At 44.6% G+C, this 17,792-nt stretch overlaps 1 protein-coding gene across 4 annotated transcripts in view; it reads left to right on the top strand.

Moving 5' to 3' along the window:
- The window catches only part of camsap2a (calmodulin regulated spectrin-associated protein family, member 2a), a 29,927-nt gene that overhangs the window by 9,583 nt on the left and 2,552 nt on the right, over window positions 1–17,792 (top strand). The window contains exons 4-18 of one of the 4 annotated variants that reach the window (XM_058073157.2): window positions 278–364; window positions 3,842–3,874; window positions 5,345–5,486; window positions 6,559–6,698; window positions 9,960–10,056; window positions 10,178–10,268; window positions 10,793–10,824; window positions 10,972–11,041; window positions 11,191–13,258; window positions 15,013–15,149; window positions 15,268–15,491; window positions 15,830–15,902; window positions 16,236–16,301; window positions 16,893–17,008; window positions 17,163–17,281. In XM_058073157.2, coding sequence (XP_057929140.2) covers window positions 278–364; window positions 3,842–3,874; window positions 5,345–5,486; window positions 6,559–6,698; window positions 9,960–10,056; window positions 10,178–10,268; window positions 10,793–10,824; window positions 10,972–11,041; window positions 11,191–13,258; window positions 15,013–15,149; window positions 15,268–15,491; window positions 15,830–15,902; window positions 16,236–16,301; window positions 16,893–17,008; window positions 17,163–17,281 — 3,495 coding nt within the window. The remainder of the gene's footprint in view (window positions 1–277; window positions 365–3,841; window positions 3,875–5,344; window positions 5,487–6,558; window positions 6,699–9,959; window positions 10,057–10,177; window positions 10,269–10,792; window positions 10,825–10,971; window positions 11,042–11,190; window positions 13,259–15,012; window positions 15,150–15,267; window positions 15,492–15,829; window positions 15,903–16,235; window positions 16,302–16,892; window positions 17,009–17,162; window positions 17,282–17,792) is intronic. The other 3 variants (XM_058073158.2, XM_058073159.2, XM_058073160.2) reach the window with 3 other exon arrangements.

The following is a 17,792-nucleotide window of genomic DNA, read 5'->3' as shown; positions in this document are numbered from 1 at the left end:
GTAGCAGGGGGTTGTTAATTTGGCTTGCCAATTTCAGTCTAATTGCTTTTTTCTGGTTGTGCTTGCAACACACACACACACACAGAATGCGATTCCTGCTGTGCAGACATATGGCTTTCTGCTGGAGTGCTAAGGCAGAGTCTAAAATTCACCAGATTAACAGCTGATTAAACTTGATCAATATGAAGCCGAGTAGAGTGGGATACAGGTTTCACTTATATACGGACTATATACAGCGTATATACAGACTATATCAGTGTATTTGTTCTCCCTTTAGATAAATGAGTATCTGAGAGACATTGTGGCTCAGGAGCAGAAGACAAAAAAGGAGACACAAATTGCAGAGACTGCAGGAAATCCTCGGGTAAGTCTTAACTCCTTTCTCAGCAAAAACATGCAGATTTACTTTGACTGACAGCCTCAGACGAGCTCAGCAAAATCCATGTTATGAATTGAAGTCCTTGACGTCTGTGTCACTCGGCTATCTGGAAGCTGCTTCCTCGACAGAACTTAAGCCATCAAAATCCAGCCTTCATCCAAGGAAACACACTGGGATTTCATCTTTGCAAGAATCCCTGGCTAAATCTGTGCTTTAACCAGAAAAACGGCGCTCTACCGTCTAATTAGGCCAATAGTTGCTTTGTGGGAGGTCACTGAATGTCCAGCCTGCAGTCCCACCCAGTATGTTATATAAGCAGTGTTGGGCACGTTACTTTCAAAAAGTAACTAGTTATAGTTACGACTTACTTCTCCAAAAAAGTAACTAGTTACCAGTAAAAGTACTGTACTGAATAGCATCCTGTCTACTCATTGGTCGGTCAGTCAATGAAACGCCAGCTGATTGGTCCTTGCCTTCGCGACAACGATCAAGACTTTAGTGCTTTCTGGGATGCTGTCACCAGCCAGCGCGTGCACGATGACATGCACTAGCGCACAATAACACACGTGGCTGGGCCTTAATGACTTGGCCTCGTGTGTGCAGCCCACCAATCACATGTGGTCTCTCGTTGCAGCCCATCGTGTCAGTGTTGCACTGCAGGGATGACCACTGTTGCATATATACAGTAGAAATATACAGTAAAGTCTCGTTATATCGATATTCTCGGGAGTCGGAAAAAATACCGATATAACCGATCTTGCGCCGAACTGCATTAAAAGTGGGCGGATCTTTGATATGGCATGTAATTTTCTCCTTGAGTTCATGGATTGCGTATCTAGCATGCTTTTGTACTACAATAAATTTTGTACTACAGTAAATAAAAATAAACTTACGCTGTAGTGATTACCGGTTACCGGGACATAATTCACCCCGGAACTATCGATAGGGAAGGTGTTGCCACCCGGAGGGGTAGGCGCGAGGGACGGGTGTTTTCCGCTGTGTGTGCTGCACTCTGGTGGTGAAAGTGTGAAAAATAAAGTTGACTGGAAGCAGCCGTTCGCCGTGTTCTTTTTTGGTATTGAAATCCTTAAGCAAAGATTGATTTAAGCTGCTTTTGTATCGATATAAGCAGACCAAATTGGCTGGCGGGAGATGAAAAGGGCATCCTAGTAACCGGATTATCATAATAACCGTGTATCGTACTAACGGAGCTAATTATATCATAAAAGACTAGAAATTTGCCGGGAAATGAAAATAGTATCGTAATAAGTAGTAATTCGTTTTAACCGATATCGATATAACGAGACTTTACTGTATACATATATACAGTAGATCTACATGGAAATAAATGGAAGTGTGGATAGCTTGTGTTGAAAATGTCTCCCAGTCCTTTGGACCGGAAGACTATGTCCATTTATTTAGCATTTTATTCTGCAAAATAAATGGACTTGGTCCTCCGGACACGTTGCGGACTACATATTCCAGGGATTCACTTTCGCGGTTGCAGGCCGACCGAGTTGTCCTCAGAGGAGCTGCCAGTAGAGATACTCCAGACTAAAGCGGTGGAATGTGAAACATTGAATTCTCCCTTCAGTCATTCTTGCTAACATTGTCTCACTCTGCAACAAGACTGATGAACTGCAAGCTAACGTCAACCATATACGAATACGAATGTTGGACAGCATCGATTTCTGCATTGAAGCATCATCCAACATTGAAGTGTGGGAAAAAAAAAACAAGGAGTCGGGAAGGGGGCAAACACTTTTGTATTGACAATGTGGTCATGCCTCTGTATTTGATATGTATGCACGTATACACGACATTGTCCGGTGTAAAAATGGTCAATGAATGAAAATAAGGCATCAGAAGATGTATTGAAATTATTCTACAATTCTACAACAGTCGTAAAGTGTCAGTAGTGTTGCATTGATGAGACAATACCCTCTGCAGGAAGTACGCTAGTCAGAAAAAGACAAGAAATTCTCCCACTGCTGACGTGTCTGTGTCTATGTTGTCTTATTGATGTCCAATATGTCTTATTTTCTCCTGTGATGTCTACTGTATTGGGTAATAGTGGTGTAACGGTGACTATGGGGGGGCTGTGATGGTGTTAAAAACAGTATTTCATATGCTCTAACTATAATTCCATTTACACTCCTCCTTGGCAGACATTCACTCATCACAGTCAGTTCTGGAACCAATTAGCCGCAATAAATGAGGCTTTACGCTACTGTACTTGGTGTTTTTTGATTCAATTGAAGGCTTCAGACTCCAGTTCCCTGACATTCTTTATTATCACGTATTTTTTTACCAGACTAAAAATTCATGGCACTTTGAGAATTTGTCATAACTCGAAGTCTCTTCCATCCTTCATCTTGTCACGCGCTGCCCCTCCAAAGTACATCTCTGCCATGTTAGAGCCACATGAACCATCTTGGGCTCTGAGAAGTTCTGGTAGCGGTTTCCTGCGGGCGCCCAGAGTCAGGGCTAAACACGTTGAGGCTGCGTTTCAGTTATACGCTGCCAAAATCTGCAACATAAGATGTGCGAATCTTCAGCCTGGGCAATGTTCAAATCTAAGCTGAAACATTTCACTATGAACTCTCCTTATCACTACTCCAACTCTTTCATCTGCACTCTTGTATAAATGCAAATCTTCATGCACTCATTGTTTCGTGGCAAGCAGGCCAACCTTAAGAACACTTCAAAGGGGGCGGGGGGGGGGGGGGCTCTTTTTTGCACCACAGCGTGAGCAGCATCGCATTTGCATCACCAAGGCAAACAAACAAATTGATAAACGTGGATTGGATTATTTTCCTGCTCTGATGCCATCAGGCGTCAGCTGCTGACTTCATTAGCATTCAGAGTCCTGCTACTTGAACCACACGACGGGAATCTAAGTAAGCAACCACCGATCCCGCCATCTTCTTGCTGCCTTTTGCACTGATTGAGGGGTCATTCCCGTTCACAGTCAATGTTCACAGTCTTAGGGGCCATCCATACGGAAAGGGTTTCAGGTCAAACAGTATTTTATCGTTTGGCTCTCATCCACATGGGAACGGCATTCTGGGTGACCTGAAGCTGTATTTTTTGAAGGTGGCTTCCAGAGTGGGAAAATCAGGTTCCATATGGATGAGCAAATCCACTCCAATTAAAAAGGATGACGTCACCTGACCAAACGTGTGCTTTGACAACAAGCCATCATATCTGAGTGTCATGACATTCTCTCGATATTTCATCTGATACTTGTAAAGCCGAGGACTCATTTCTTTCTTCTTCTGTGACCTGTTTAGGTCATGACTTAAATGTCTCATTTAAATCCACACCATATGATTTGCTTATTTAGTCGTCACGTTTTTTTCTTTCATGCTCTTGTTGTCTCTGCTTGTGTGTGCCAACCCTGTTGGCGACTGATCTCACTAACAGCTATTTCTTTGTTGTTGCTGTCTTTTGCTGCTGCAGTCACCAACCAAGTGGTACATGAAGCTTGTGCCTGTAAGTCCACACATCAGTTAATCCCTTCCATCCGTGGCGACCCTGGGTACCTTCACTTGGCTGCTTTCGTGCAGGTTTACACCACAAGGAGCAAGACTTTGCAGCCCACCATTTTAGCCTTTAGACCAGAAGACCTAAATTACAATGCTCCCTATTTAGTGGCTTACATTCGGACCCACTATCATCAGTACCATTTTAGCATAAAGGCTGCACGCGATGGTGGTGGGTGGGGATTCAAGGTACTCCTCTATGGCATTTCTGTGGTGTAAAACTGCCTGTTTCTGTATCACATCTTCACTGTTATATAAGCCATGTTTGCTTCATACCTTTGTGGGAACCTCCAGCACAGGTAGAGATGACGGAAACACAGGATTAAGCAATGTGGAAAATGGAGGATGTCAACTGTGAAACTACTGTAGACTGCATCCTCCGATCACGGTGGGGCGCACAATAACATAAGCACAGTGCCATTTTCATAGAATTGTAGATTCTCGTAGTCTCACAGCACTTGGCAGGAAATGATTCTCCTTGTGGACTGTCCGCATTCAGCACTGGAACGCTGTTTAATATATGTATGTATAAACACAGCTGACATGGAGATATTAGGATTCTTGGAAGAGCTGTCTAACCTTTCCACAGTATTATGTTGCATTCCTCACATTTCCATCAGCAAACTGACGTTCAAAGCAATTGAATGATGTTTGCTTTCACATTGCTTCCTACAAATGTGAAACATTTAATCAAAACTGCTCGGGCTGGGCGATATGGACCAAAACCCATATCCCGACATATTTAGGTAGAATGTCCATACACGATACAGAAAAACAAAAACAATAAGGAAGTAATAAATAAAGTACTATTAAACAAAAACGCAGCAGGAAACACAGAACTGCTGTAGCTAATTTAGCTGTCGCTGTAGCTACTCGGGCACCATCTTGAAACACGAGACCTACTCATCAAATCCAGTCCATATCCATATGAACCATATGTTTGTTTATCATTCACTCATTCATTTTCTACCGCTTTTCTTCACGAGGGTCGCGGGGGGTGCTGGAGCCTATCCCAGCTGTCCAGCTGGTCGCCAGCCAATCACAGGGCACATATAGACAAACAACCATTCACACTCACATTCATACCTATAGACAATTTGGAGTCGGCAATTAACCTAGCATGTTTTTGGAATGTGGGAGGAAACCGGAGTACCTGGAGAAAACCCACGCATGTATGGGGAGAACATGCAAACTCCACACAGAGATGGCAGAGGGTGGAATTGAACCCTGGTCTTCTATCTGTGAGGTCTGCGCGCTAACCACTAGACCGCCGTGCCGCCCTGTTTGTTTATCATATTGTGCTTAAAAGGAATATCCCTACTTTAAAAAATATCAACATGTCGCCCAGCCCTAAAACCTGCTGATTCACCAAAAAGCGGATATGAGAGACTAAGAGAACATTCTCATGTTTGTCATCCAGGCCCGCTACAGGAAAGAGCAAAGCAGCGCTCAGGTGATTCCCTGGATCCCTCCGGTGGATGACCTGCTGAAGGACAGCACAGATGGCTCAGCACTGGGTGCTCTCCTGCACTTTTACTGCCCCCAGCTGCTGCCCCTCCATGGTACTTATCTGATCCAATGTCAAAAATGATCCCCCAGATTTCCTGTTTCACAACTAATGAACAACTCAACCGCCTCAAGGAGATGCACTCAATCCTTGCTCTCATTCCGCTCCTATATCACAGCAAATCATAGCAATATGAAGTGACCTCTCATTGCTCTCAACATCATTTTTAGATCAAAATCTAAGTAAAGAAATACATTTAAAATAGATCATTCTTGACATGTTGATGTTTATGGTATTTATACTCTGATTTTCAGTCAGTTAGTCTAACCTGAGCATGATTATTTGTAAACTGTATTTGTATGTAACCCTAACCCTGGGTCAAATTGTTAATTTGTTCATACTTTTATGTTATTTATATTGTTTATGTTTTACTGTTTAACTGGCTCTGTCCTCTTTGCTGTTGTACAATGCAAATTTCCCCACTGAGGGAGGAATGAAGGCATAACTTATCTTATCTTATTGTATGTTCACATTCAGATTCCATTGAAAGCTGTATTTGTTGAAAGACAGGCACCTTGTGTTTTCATGTGAATGTGAAAGATTGTAGCCGGTGGCTAATTTCCTCCTTTCATCCTGAGGGCAGCTTGATTTGAAGTACAGTACCAACATTTGATGGAAGATGAAGGGAAAAATCAGGCAGGTTAAAATAGGACAAAAATAAAAGCATCAGTTTGGGGATGGTATGAAAACCGACTGGTGTTATGTATTCTATCCGAATGCATACATACACGATATGTTTGTATGTGTAGGTATACACTATCATCATGACACAAGAGTCGTTTCTGTTGCACTCATATTAAAACCATGTGCCATAATCCCATCAGATATGTGTTCAAATGTGTTAATGTGTGATGCTGGGCTCGTTAGCCCATCTCACACATTTGCTCATCAGAACAAAAGATCAATCAGTGTGCATTGTCTTGTCATCAATTACGGGAACAGGTCCCCGCCCCCTCGATGATGACGTTCATTCACTTACTAACACATAAATAACTCAAAAGGTTCCAACTCCATTACACTAAAGCAGTAACGCTAACCCACACTGATGGCTCCCTCTGTGCTCCCAGATGTGTGTCTGAAGGAGAACATGACACTGTCCGATCATCTCTACAACGTGCAACTCATTCAGGACTTCTGCAGAGACAACCTGGACGGCTGCTGCCACTTCAGTTTGGAGGACATGTTGTATGCCTCGTCCAGCCTAAAGGTATTTTCTCAACTCATTGGAATAATCAAAGTATGGTCAGATGTTTGACCAGTAAAGGCTTGAAGTGAGCATCCTGTTCCTCTGCTATATATAAAAAGCAGTAACATCACGTAACGCAGGATATGTGGCGCAAAGAAATATGTTACTACAGAAAAATATTTTTCAACTTTTGGTTTTCCAAACAGCCCTGAGCAGTGCGTGTAATACGGCTAGTTAAACAGGAGCCTACCAGATAAGTCATCCTCTTCCTGGGGACTAAAACCACTAAAGTTGTCGTCTTCAGCATCAGAATTGAACAGCCTCATAATTCCTTCATCACACATTTTGTCAGTCTCATTTTCAGTTCAGTCGGTTCAAACAGAAGCTGTAGTAATTCTACACTTGATCAAACATACGTAAGACGTGTCAGACAAAACGTGATCACTGCATAAGACTTAAAAATGCGACACACCAAATTATAAAAGAAGAAAGCTTGCACACAAGTGACACACACACAAAAAGCAAGGTTTTGTTGCAATAGTGCTAATGGCGCCAACTGCAGCACAGACGCAGCTCTGCAGTCCACCATTGTTGTTGTTTTGCGTACGGGGTTCCCTTTGGAAAAGGACAAAATACCATTTCAAACGGAAAGTGTTTGCAGCCCCTTACACTCCTAACAAATCGGTGTGTGCTTCTGCTACCTTGTTCTTTTCTACTGGATTTGCACAGAAAAAAAGATTAGAAAAACAGATGGTACACTCCAGAGCCAAGAAAGTCAGCGTGAAAGAGGAGAAATGAGCGCCTATGACTCAGACTGGAAAAACGTTTCAATCCAAATTTGTCTTCATCAAGTAACCACTAGCCTCCCTTAGCTGGTCTTTCATTATATCTCATTCACATCCGGACTGTTTTATTTCCTTCTTAAAATAGTACGCATATTTGCATATATGTCTGAGGCCACTGGTAAGCATATATGTGTGATGCCACTGGTAAGCATAAATGAGTTTTTAGTGTAAAAACAAGCCGTTTTTTTCAAACAAGTGGAATTTGACTTTGCCCTAGGATGTGGTATGATGCAGCAGTTTGTGTCAGCACAAACACAACGCCGTCCATCAGTGCAGATGTAACTGTGTCTCTCCTTCAAGGCCAAAATTGCATCGTCTCGTGCACCAAATGCCAATTTCATACGCAACCTGAAAGTAATTGAATCATGTCAGGCTGGCAGTTTCAGTATTTAGCTGACACTGATTGCACCTGATTGCGTAAGAAAGCAGTGGTGCAGTTCATGCTGCATAAAAGCACATTCAATTCAGCAACCTTGACCTAGTTTCCCCCTGCAGTCACACCCTTCGCAGCAGTACTGTTGGGCCGTCACTCGAACACAGAGCTCATTATGGCGTGTGGAGTGACAGAGGTGTTGATCTGGAAATAAAAAGTCAACAGGAGGGGCAATATTAAGCAAAGCAATAGAATTTGAAGGCAGGGAGATAACTCCGGAGGACCAAATGAGGATAAGACAACCTCAACAGTCCAGTTGTGATCCATTCAGTGCCCTGTAGTTGTTGAGGGATTTTTCAGTTTTGGAATATTAAACATCAGTGATTAGAGTATTTTTTTCGCTCAGTCAGTCTCAAGATGATTAATTGATTGACATCTATCGGAGTGCTGCTGTTTCTGAGCCTCACACCTTTAACCAATCATTGGCCCAATAATTGTTGACAGTGATGCCCTGTGAATGAATGCATAGCAGGTATGTGTACTTGTGTTTCTGGCATAGAGGGCCCTCCTGTGTCCAATTAACACAAAGCGATAGCAGCGATAGTCAGTTGACATGCCCCTCCCTTCTGTGGAGGATTACCCTCCTCCCCTTACCCAAACCACGCCAGACTACAAGGTTGCAATGCCAGTCAATGAGGAGAGCATGCGTGCGGCTGCTGACTGATGGCATTAAGCTGTAGCACTCACACCTTCTCGGTCGGCAGCACTTAAACTGACAGATGGGACGAGAGGCGTCATCTTGGGTTGTTGCCACCATTGTGGGCCAGACAGACCGCAGGAGATCTTTCTTTTGTTCACATTTCTTCCCCTTGTCTTCTGGTCCCCTTAAACAACAGGAATGCTGAGCACTGCCAAAGGTAACAATGTTTATACAACAATGTTGTCCTCGTACTTTTATGTCATCCCAAAGTAACAGGAGACATTTATGTGATATTGCAGGCATTACTATTGGCAACTGGTGATGATGTGGTATTTTTATTGGTATTTTCAACTCTGCATGTTGGCATGTGAAGTGATAAGTAGCTGCAGTAACACATGAGGGGGGTGGCCTGTACCTTACATTAATTGCCTCCAGTTCCCTGGTGTGCTTGGGCTATTTTTACTGTGTGTGTGTGGGGGGGCATGTAGACGTGCCAATGCATGGTTGAGAGTAATGTTGCTGATGGAGAAAATTGGCTATCTTGAGAGTTAAGCTGTGCAGCGTTGTCTCTGATGGGGGTGGCTTGTTTCCTCAAGGTCGTATCCGTCACACTGCGCTCACTTTGCATATGCATGTGTCTGCGTGTGTGCCAGAAGGTCCCCTTCAGGAACTGCCCACTTCAGACTAATGACACTTGAATTTCTGGAAGTGTTGAACCATGCCTGCATTAAAGCCACATGTTTCATCTAAAAGGAATGGAACTGTAAATTTAACCTGCTTCCAAGTTGACCTTCATGTAGGTAAAATGACAATGTAACTTTTTCACTTGTGCAAATATTTGATAAGCAAATGGAGAATGTAGTCTTACCCAATTTCTTACCCAAAAAGTACAGACATGCCCAGTTGCACCAAGTGTTCTGCATGCAGGTGATTGAGAACAGAAATAAATAGCTGACCTCTATTTTAGAAATGAGGTTAATGCCTTAATCTTGGCTCTCTACTGCGCAGGTTGTGTTGACATCATTTGAACTTTGCATATGTCCTGAATGTAAACAGCGGTACTATTGAGTCCTAGACTGCACCTTTGAAGGCTAGGACTGTCATGATATCTGGTTCTCTGCTGGAGAAATGGATACTCTGGACACAGACCATATTTGCAGTACCTCCACCGAACGCAGGTCCACTTTGGTAGTTTGAGCAAAACAATTATATTTGGTTTGAGTCAATAACTGGGGATCCAGGAAGCTATTATTTGTATGAATTACAAGTTTTAAAAAATAGAAAATCAATGAGGTCGCTGATATGCTCTGCCTTCTAAAATGTCAATCAGAGTAATGAATCTTTCTCTTGTTTGTATTTTTCAGAATAACTATTTGGCGTTCATGGCGGAGCTGTTCTGGTGGTTTGAGGACGTTAAGCCCTCTTTTGTGAAGCCTAGAATCTTGGACCACGAAGCCACAGGTAAGACGTCTTCTATTTAAGATACTTTGTCTGGAAAATAAACTATTCAAAGTAAGTCAGTGGTGTTGATTGGCTGTTCCTATATGACACAATTCAGACGTGTCCATGTTTTTCTGCCCAGACCCTTCATCCTTGTTGAAGAATATCCCAGCCATCTCAAAGGCAACCAAGAGCAGCTTCATGGAAAGACCTCCCAGTCCTGAAAGACCAAGGTATGTTCATCGAAAACGGGTCTCGGGTGAGGCTGGGCCTCATCCATCGTCCACAAAAAAGGGTTTTAAGTTTAAAAAAAGCAGTTCAACTGAGCCAATCACACTACAAACCACCTCATTATTCCTCATCTGTGCAATCCGTGAATGCAGGGAAACGCTACTTCTGATACAGTCTAGCGTGTCTTATCTTCATCCTTCATTTTCTACCGCTTATCCTCACGAGGGTCGTGGGGGTGCTGGAGCCTATCCCAGCTGTCTTTGGGCGAGAGGCGGGGTCCACTCTGGACTGGTGGCTAGCAAATCCCAGGGCACATAGTATAGGAAAGCGGAGTACCCGGAGAAAAGCCATGCATGCACGGGGACAACATGCAAACTCCACACAGAGATGGACAAGGGTGGGATTGAACTCGGGTCTCGTAGCTGTGATAAAACAAATAAAATAAGTTTTCAATAAGTTTTTGTTGTCTTACCTTGTTAGTCCGTTGTTACGGTACATCCGTCATGCTTTCTCATTGTCTTTCTAGTTTGCCCCTGCGACCTCTCTCTGGAAATTCAGGTAATGTTCACCTCCTAATGTGTGTTTAGTTTCCTGATGAGAGTGGTTTACATGACATACTGTACATTGTACATGTAGTCCGATATTCAAAATAACAACACGAATGCATATTTGACATGCGTGGTGCTGATGGTTGTTTCTTTCCAGCTGAAATCAAAAGGTCAACGTCCATGTCCTTTGTTGATAGCAACCTCGGTACCTGGCCCAAAGAGAAAAGGTGATTATTTTACTCGCGACACATCGCCCTGTGCCTGGAAAATATATTTTCATTGAAATGTATTTTCAGTACAAATTACTTCATAATGTAGTATCTTGGTTCCTCAACAACCCTTAGGTTTTCTTTAACAAGCCTTTCTGTTTTGTCAGGCCCGGGCCCTATGGAGTCTCCTTTGACATCCCTTTCAACAAAGAGGAAAATTCTCCTGCACCTCATTCCGCCACACGTGGTATGGTCAGGTCCATCAGCACTGATGACGGTTCTGGTTTCAAGGTCCACCAATTTCCTGGTGGGATAAAGCGGAACCTGTCCTTCCAGCCAGTGAATGGTCAAAGCATTGGCATTGAGGAGGAGGGTTGCCCAGATAGCCTAGCAGGAATGGAACCTGACAGGCAGACCTACCCTAATGGATCTAGCAGAGTCACAGCAACAACTCCCTCCATGGAGGAAGCCCTCCAGATCATTCACAGCCCAAGCAGGCCTCCTGTGGAAGGTATCAACAATGGCTTCTTCCTGCATAGTCCGGACCTCGGCACAGGCATCGGTAGCTTGGAGCCAGTGTCCGAGTTGGACTCCAAAGGACTTCTGAGCCCGACGGACACCACAGAGATTGACACTGGTATCCACATTCATACAGAAGACATGCTGGATGAGGATTCCTCGCTGAAAGACTGCTCTGTGAACATGGACCTGGACATGGATACACCCAGCCCTTGCTCAAGTAGTCAGAGCAAATCCCCCTCTGCAATGAGGATGACCAACTTTGCTGAGCAGAAAATGAAGAAACTGAATCCGTCTGCTACCGACTCTGGGCGGGAGAGCAGCAGCTCCCTAAAAACTACACCAGAGGGTTCAGATTTAGGTCTGCCATCAGTTTCATGGGCTCCGACTCCTGAACACAGTCCCATTCATCAACAAACACCAACCGTCCCTACTAAAGCGTCATCTGTCCAGCTTCCGCCCAATGACCCTGCTCAGGTCATGGCAACAGAGATGGTCCAGCTGAGGATGCGACTGGAGGAAAAAAGGAAAGCCATTGAAGCGCAAAAGAAGAAGGTGGAGGCGGCTTTTACCAGGCACCGGCAAAAGGTGGGACACTCTGCCTTTCTTACTGTGGTGAAAAGAAAGGGCGACGGAGCGGCAAGCGGGGGCGATGAAGGGGGCAAAGTTGATGGCGAGGGCATGGCTGCAAGTCCCATCTTGAGGTGTGGTCGAAGCAGCACAGACACACCTGACGGGGCGGAGCAAAGCAGTACGAGCTCCTGTTGGCAAAAGTCCCCTGGTGGAGGCGAGGAGGGTGGACAAGGCCACGCCCAGCACACCGAGGCCGATCTCACCGAGTATACGCGCTCCATTGAGAAACTCAACCATTCTTTGGCCTTCCTCCAGACTGAGATGCAGCGGCTGGCTCAGCAGCAGGAAGTCATCATGGCCATGAGGGAGCAGCAACATCAGCAGGCGCGGGTCGCCCCTCCGTCTCACGCAAGCCACTCGCCACAAAAGTACAGCCGAGGTGGTGCCGTCACTCGATCCTCAGGACCTTCCTCCCCAGCCGACTCGCCTCGCCCGGCCCACCGTTCTCCAACCAGCATCAAGCGCAAATCCGCCTCATTCCACTCACGCAACCCTCGCAGCGTCCGCCCCAGTGAACTCAAGTTGGCCCCGTACCACCGTGTCCTCACCGCCCCTCAGTCTGTGGATAGCATCCCCCGATTGCGGCGTTTTTCTCCCTGCCCCCCCACAGCCAGCTCCTTTGTTTACATGGGGGAGAAGCCGACAGCTTCCGGCCTCCAATCAGCCAACAAGGAGACAGACTCGCTCCTCTCCCCAGACGGGGAGCTCAGTGGTGTCTGTGCATCTCCTCCCAGCTCTCCTAAAGGGGAGCAAACACAGGAGGACTCAAAGGCCCAATGCCAAGAGCCGGAATCTCCCACCTGTTGCCGCCGCTCCACTGATATGGAAACCGTTGGCGTTGATCTTAAACGTGCACAGACGTCATTTCCTGAAGTTCTGACCCATCCAGTAGTAGAGACCTTCACGGTGACCCCCACAGAGATCCCCGTGTTGCCGGAAGTCAAGAGCCACCTAATTGAGGTTCCTCTGTCGGTCGTGAAGCCGCTGGAAGATCTGACGCTTGATGGCAGCATGGAGTTGGAGTTTGGAGGTGTGGATGTCGCGGAGGAGGAACAGAGGCTGTGTCGTGGCTTCTTCTTCAAGGTCAGTTGCTGTTTCTGATGGAGTTTGTCCTCTGTACAACTGCTGAAATCCTGAAATGTCGTACATTACCTAGCGTGATGACATCAATGATTCAGGAAACATGAGGACATCATCTTGCTGTTTGTTGTGTTCATTGTGAAGACTGCGGGCTTCCATGTAGGTCACAAAACTGGGTCTGATGTGAATAATTTAGGCGTCACAGTGGCGATATGCTTGTAGGGAAGTTGCATGGATCAAGAATGATAGGTAGGGGATGTTCACATCAAAGAAAGAACCAAAATAAACCAACCTTTTATTTACTGCTTAGTAACCTGCGTTGTATATTAGGTTTATGTATCCACGCAGTACAGCCCTGCTTTTTGCAGGAGTTACGCCCCAGGATGCCCCAGGACGCCCCAGCAAGCTAATGCTAAAAATTTGCAATATTGTGAATTCTGAATTGTGAATGTGCAGGGATCCTTGGTATATGTGGTAGAATGTTATCTTTGCTACTTCAGTATTTCATCGTACAGTAATGAGACTCAGCTTGTTGCAGGATCATTCAAAAAGCTTACAGTTTTAGATTTAGAGTTTTAGAATTGTAATGATAGTAGTCGGGGATTGCAGTATTTTTTGGATATTTTTCTTTTGTTGTTCGGTTGATAGCAACCTATCACTTATTTTTGACATTTGTTTGGGTTTACAGTAGCTCTGTGAATCGGGTAAAATATTTAATCATGATTAATCTCCTTTTGTCTGTGGCAAGTAATGAATCACAGATATTGAAATATATTAGAGTTCAATACACCTACATATCAACATGAGACTGGATGTTTGCTTTATGCACATTTTTGGTCCTCAATGTATAAAAAACATGAGTAAACATTGTCCATCACTCAAGTATCATTCTCTTCAAGCGAATCATCAAAGAAAATATAATTGTGGCTCAATTACAAATAAAGGTTTGCAAACACTCCCACTAACTAGGGGAAAGGAAACAGGGTGCAAGAGAAATAAATATTGAGTCCTCAGGAACAGTCAGCAGTCCTAATACTGTAGGACAGTCAGGCTAGAACTTTACTTGCAAACACTCTTTTACAATACACAAACACTCTTCCACACACTTTGTCACACTTTCCTCTTAGTCTGGCCACTTGAACAACATGGAAGTATGACACCGCTTTTATTCTGGATAACTTTTATTCCGTCATCTTTGACTAACACAGCAGTTCAAGCCCGAACGCTATGCAATTGTTAATAAATAATAATCAGAACACTCATAAAGTAACTACCGGCTTCTAACCCAAATTTTAGCTTGCAGTCCAAAGCAAAAAATCAGCAGAGACCTGCAGGAATCTACAAAACACTCGTATGCCAAGATACCACTGTATAAATGACCATAAAAAGGCAACTCACAGCTACAGTAGAAACAAATAACGTTGGTCTTGTCGAGCCAGGCATCTACCAGGGCTGTGAAGTTAAAAGTACTATACAAAATACCTTTTTATTGTCCATTTCTGCTCGATATTTTTCCCCGCTTGTGTCCCCCATCAACTGCTACACCGCCGCGTGTCCTTAATCTACAGGGTGGGCCGAGGGTCAAACGGGACATGTGAATGTTAATCGCACATCCAAAAAAAGTGTTAAGGAAAATTGATAGCTTTGACAGGCCGAGTTTACAGTGCTGTCAAACATTTGTTAAAAGTATCTGAGCAGTGTATGTACATAAGCTACTGTACAGTCCTCCTCAAGTATTTGTCTCCTATTTGTCTCAGGAGGACGGAAAAGCAGAGGAAAACATGGCTCAGAAAAGGGCAGCCCTGATGGAGAAGAGGATGAGGAGAGAGAAGGAAAGCCAGCAGAGGAAGATGCAGCAGGAAGCGGAGCTAGAGCAAAAGAAGGAGGAGGCTCGGTATGCGTTTATTTTTAGATCCCATAAATGGACGGTTCAATAGCAGACTTTGCCTGAAACAACAAAGACACGACATCATCTCGGAAGAAAAGAGCTTACTTTTGTAATCTTGCCGCAGGTTGAAAGCCGAGGAGGAGCGCGTCAGGAAGGAGGAAGACAAGGCCAGGAAGGAGTTCATCAAGCAGGAGTATCTCAGGAGGAAGCAGCTGAAGCTGATGGAGGACATGGATACCGTCATCAAGGCTCGACCAGCCGGCAGCACCAGACAGAGACGAGGGCGACCCAAGTCGATCCATCGTGACAGCCTGGACTCCCCAAAAACTCCCATCCGAGCTGTAGCAGGTAACCATAGCGATGAACCCAAGCTTGTTGTGTTTTGATAAGTGTATTTTCTACATCTGGAACTGTAATAAAAATACACCCTCATAGGACGCTTCATTTGGTGCAGTGTTCCCGGATGCATTACAAACTAAGCATTGTCGATGTGACCATCAAGTCGTATGAGCTCCCTTGCATAATGCGTGACGTGTGGTGCTGTCATGAATATTCATGCATGTATTATGTAGTATGTGTTATGTGTTCATTTTCAATCTGCGATTGCACCGGTCGCTGGTTTCAACATGCATACTTGTTGCTGCAAGTGTTCCTGCATGCAGATTCACACTCGCATCTCTTTGCAGTCTCCAGCTTGTCCTTGGCATCCCTCAATCTGGGAGACGGCGACAGCGTACAATCAGAGAAGAGAGCACAGAGGTGAGTTTTGATGCAAGGCCTTTGCTTTGGACTAAACCAGTGATGGCGCGAATTGATGCCACCCAGCCAATCAAATACGTATGTGCGTTGCTGCTAAACATTGTCACTTTGAATACATCAGAGACAGAAGAGAGGAGAAGCAGATGAGATGAGTGAAAGTTTTTTGGATCCGGCCCGATTGGAATTTGAGTTGATTACCCCTGCCTGAACCCCATAACAACCTAAGCATTGTCACAACTGTATGAAACTGTGCTGTATTTGTCTTCATTTTAATCAATTCCCTGCACTCTTACCCCTACCTTTACTTCTTTCCTGCTCTATCACACATGCCAGAAGTGCTAGTTTAGCTTCTGGTAGTCTCCTCTGCTTTCTTAGCTTTCCTAAACTGAGAAGGAGACGGTGAGTTCCCACTTGGTAGTGACTGAAGGTGCTTCGTGTTGTTGTAGTCCCGATCCTGCAATGCACTTGGTCCTCACACCGGCTTTGACTTGAACCAGCACGGCACTTTTTTTGGTCATCACAGTGCGCTTGTGTGTTTGATGGTATGTACTGGATATGCAACACCATCACTGGACTGCTGTGGTTGTTCCCAGCACTCCTTCAGGATTCACATGGAATTAGGTGTTGTGGAAACATGCCGTAGATAAGTACTGCACATTCCCGGCATTCCCTTTCTCTTGGTGTGTTTGGTTGTTTGTTACTTCTTCTAAATACCACGTGTTTTAATTTACTGGCCTATTTTGTATACCTTAAACACACCAGCATGCTCCCCTACCCACCGCTTGTGCTTTGCAAGCTTTGCTGTTCAACTGTAATTAAAACATTATGCCACCACGCAGCAGTCGACGTCTTAATTGTTAGTTTTAGCATTGGTGCTAAACAGTTTACGTACTGATTGAAGTGATGAGGGGGAAAATAGTTATTATAAAACATAGTATTGATACCAATGGACTGATAGAGACCTAATATTTTGTGATTTATGTCTTCCAGGCCTGATTCTGCAGATGGTTTCCTGTCCCCAAGTCGTTCCAGTAGCAGGAATGGGGAGAAGGACTGGGAGAATGGATCCACCACCTCTTCCGTTACATCCATCACGGAGTACACAGGTTGGTGTGAATGTAACATAAGTTACATTCTAGAAAGGTGGTCCTCGTATAAAATCTTGACAAAATGTGTTTGCAGTGGTTTACAACTATACTGCATTATAGTTTGAACGGTCGTCAAGGTCGTTTCAAAGCTTTTTTTTCTGTTTCTGTTCAGGACCCAAACTCTACAAAGAGCCAAGTGCCAAATCGAATAAACACATCATCCAGAACGCACTAGCCCACTGCTGCCTCGCCGGAAAGGTCAATGAGGGGCAGAAGAGCAAGATCCTAGAGGTAAGAGCACGAGATCCATTGTTTTTATTTACAGCCTGATGATGAGTTTATTATTGACTCCATTGAGGTCTACCTCACAGCTAGGAGACTAGGGTTCAATTCCACCCTCAGGCATCTATGTGTGGAGTTTGCATGTTCTCCCCGTGCATGCGTGGGTTTTCTCCGGGTACTCCGGTTTCCTCACACATTCCAAAAACATGCTAGGTTAATTGACAACTCCAAATTGTCCATAGGTATGGATGTGAGTGTGAATGGTTGTTTGTCTATATGTGCCCTGTGATTGGCTGGCGACCAGTCCAGGGTGTACCCCGCCTCTCGCCCAAAGACAGCTGGGATAGGCTCCAGCACCCCCGCGACCCTCGTGAGGAAAAAGCGGTAGAAAATAAATGAATGAATGAATGACTCCATTGACATGCAGTATCACGTGTGCACAAATCAACAATATCATGAATGTGCTTGCATTTTTTGCCTTGCAGGGACACTTTGAGGGAGATTAAGTATCGTTTATTTT

The sequence above is a fragment of the Doryrhamphus excisus genome, linkage group LG4 (assembly GCF_037039965.1).
Source record: "Doryrhamphus excisus strain RoL-2023G ecotype Guam linkage group LG4, RoL_Dexc_Guam_v1.1, whole genome shotgun sequence".
NCBI lineage: Eukaryota > Metazoa > Chordata > Actinopteri > Syngnathiformes > Syngnathidae > Doryrhamphus > Doryrhamphus excisus.
This window is presented reverse-complemented; position numbering and strand designations above follow the sequence as displayed.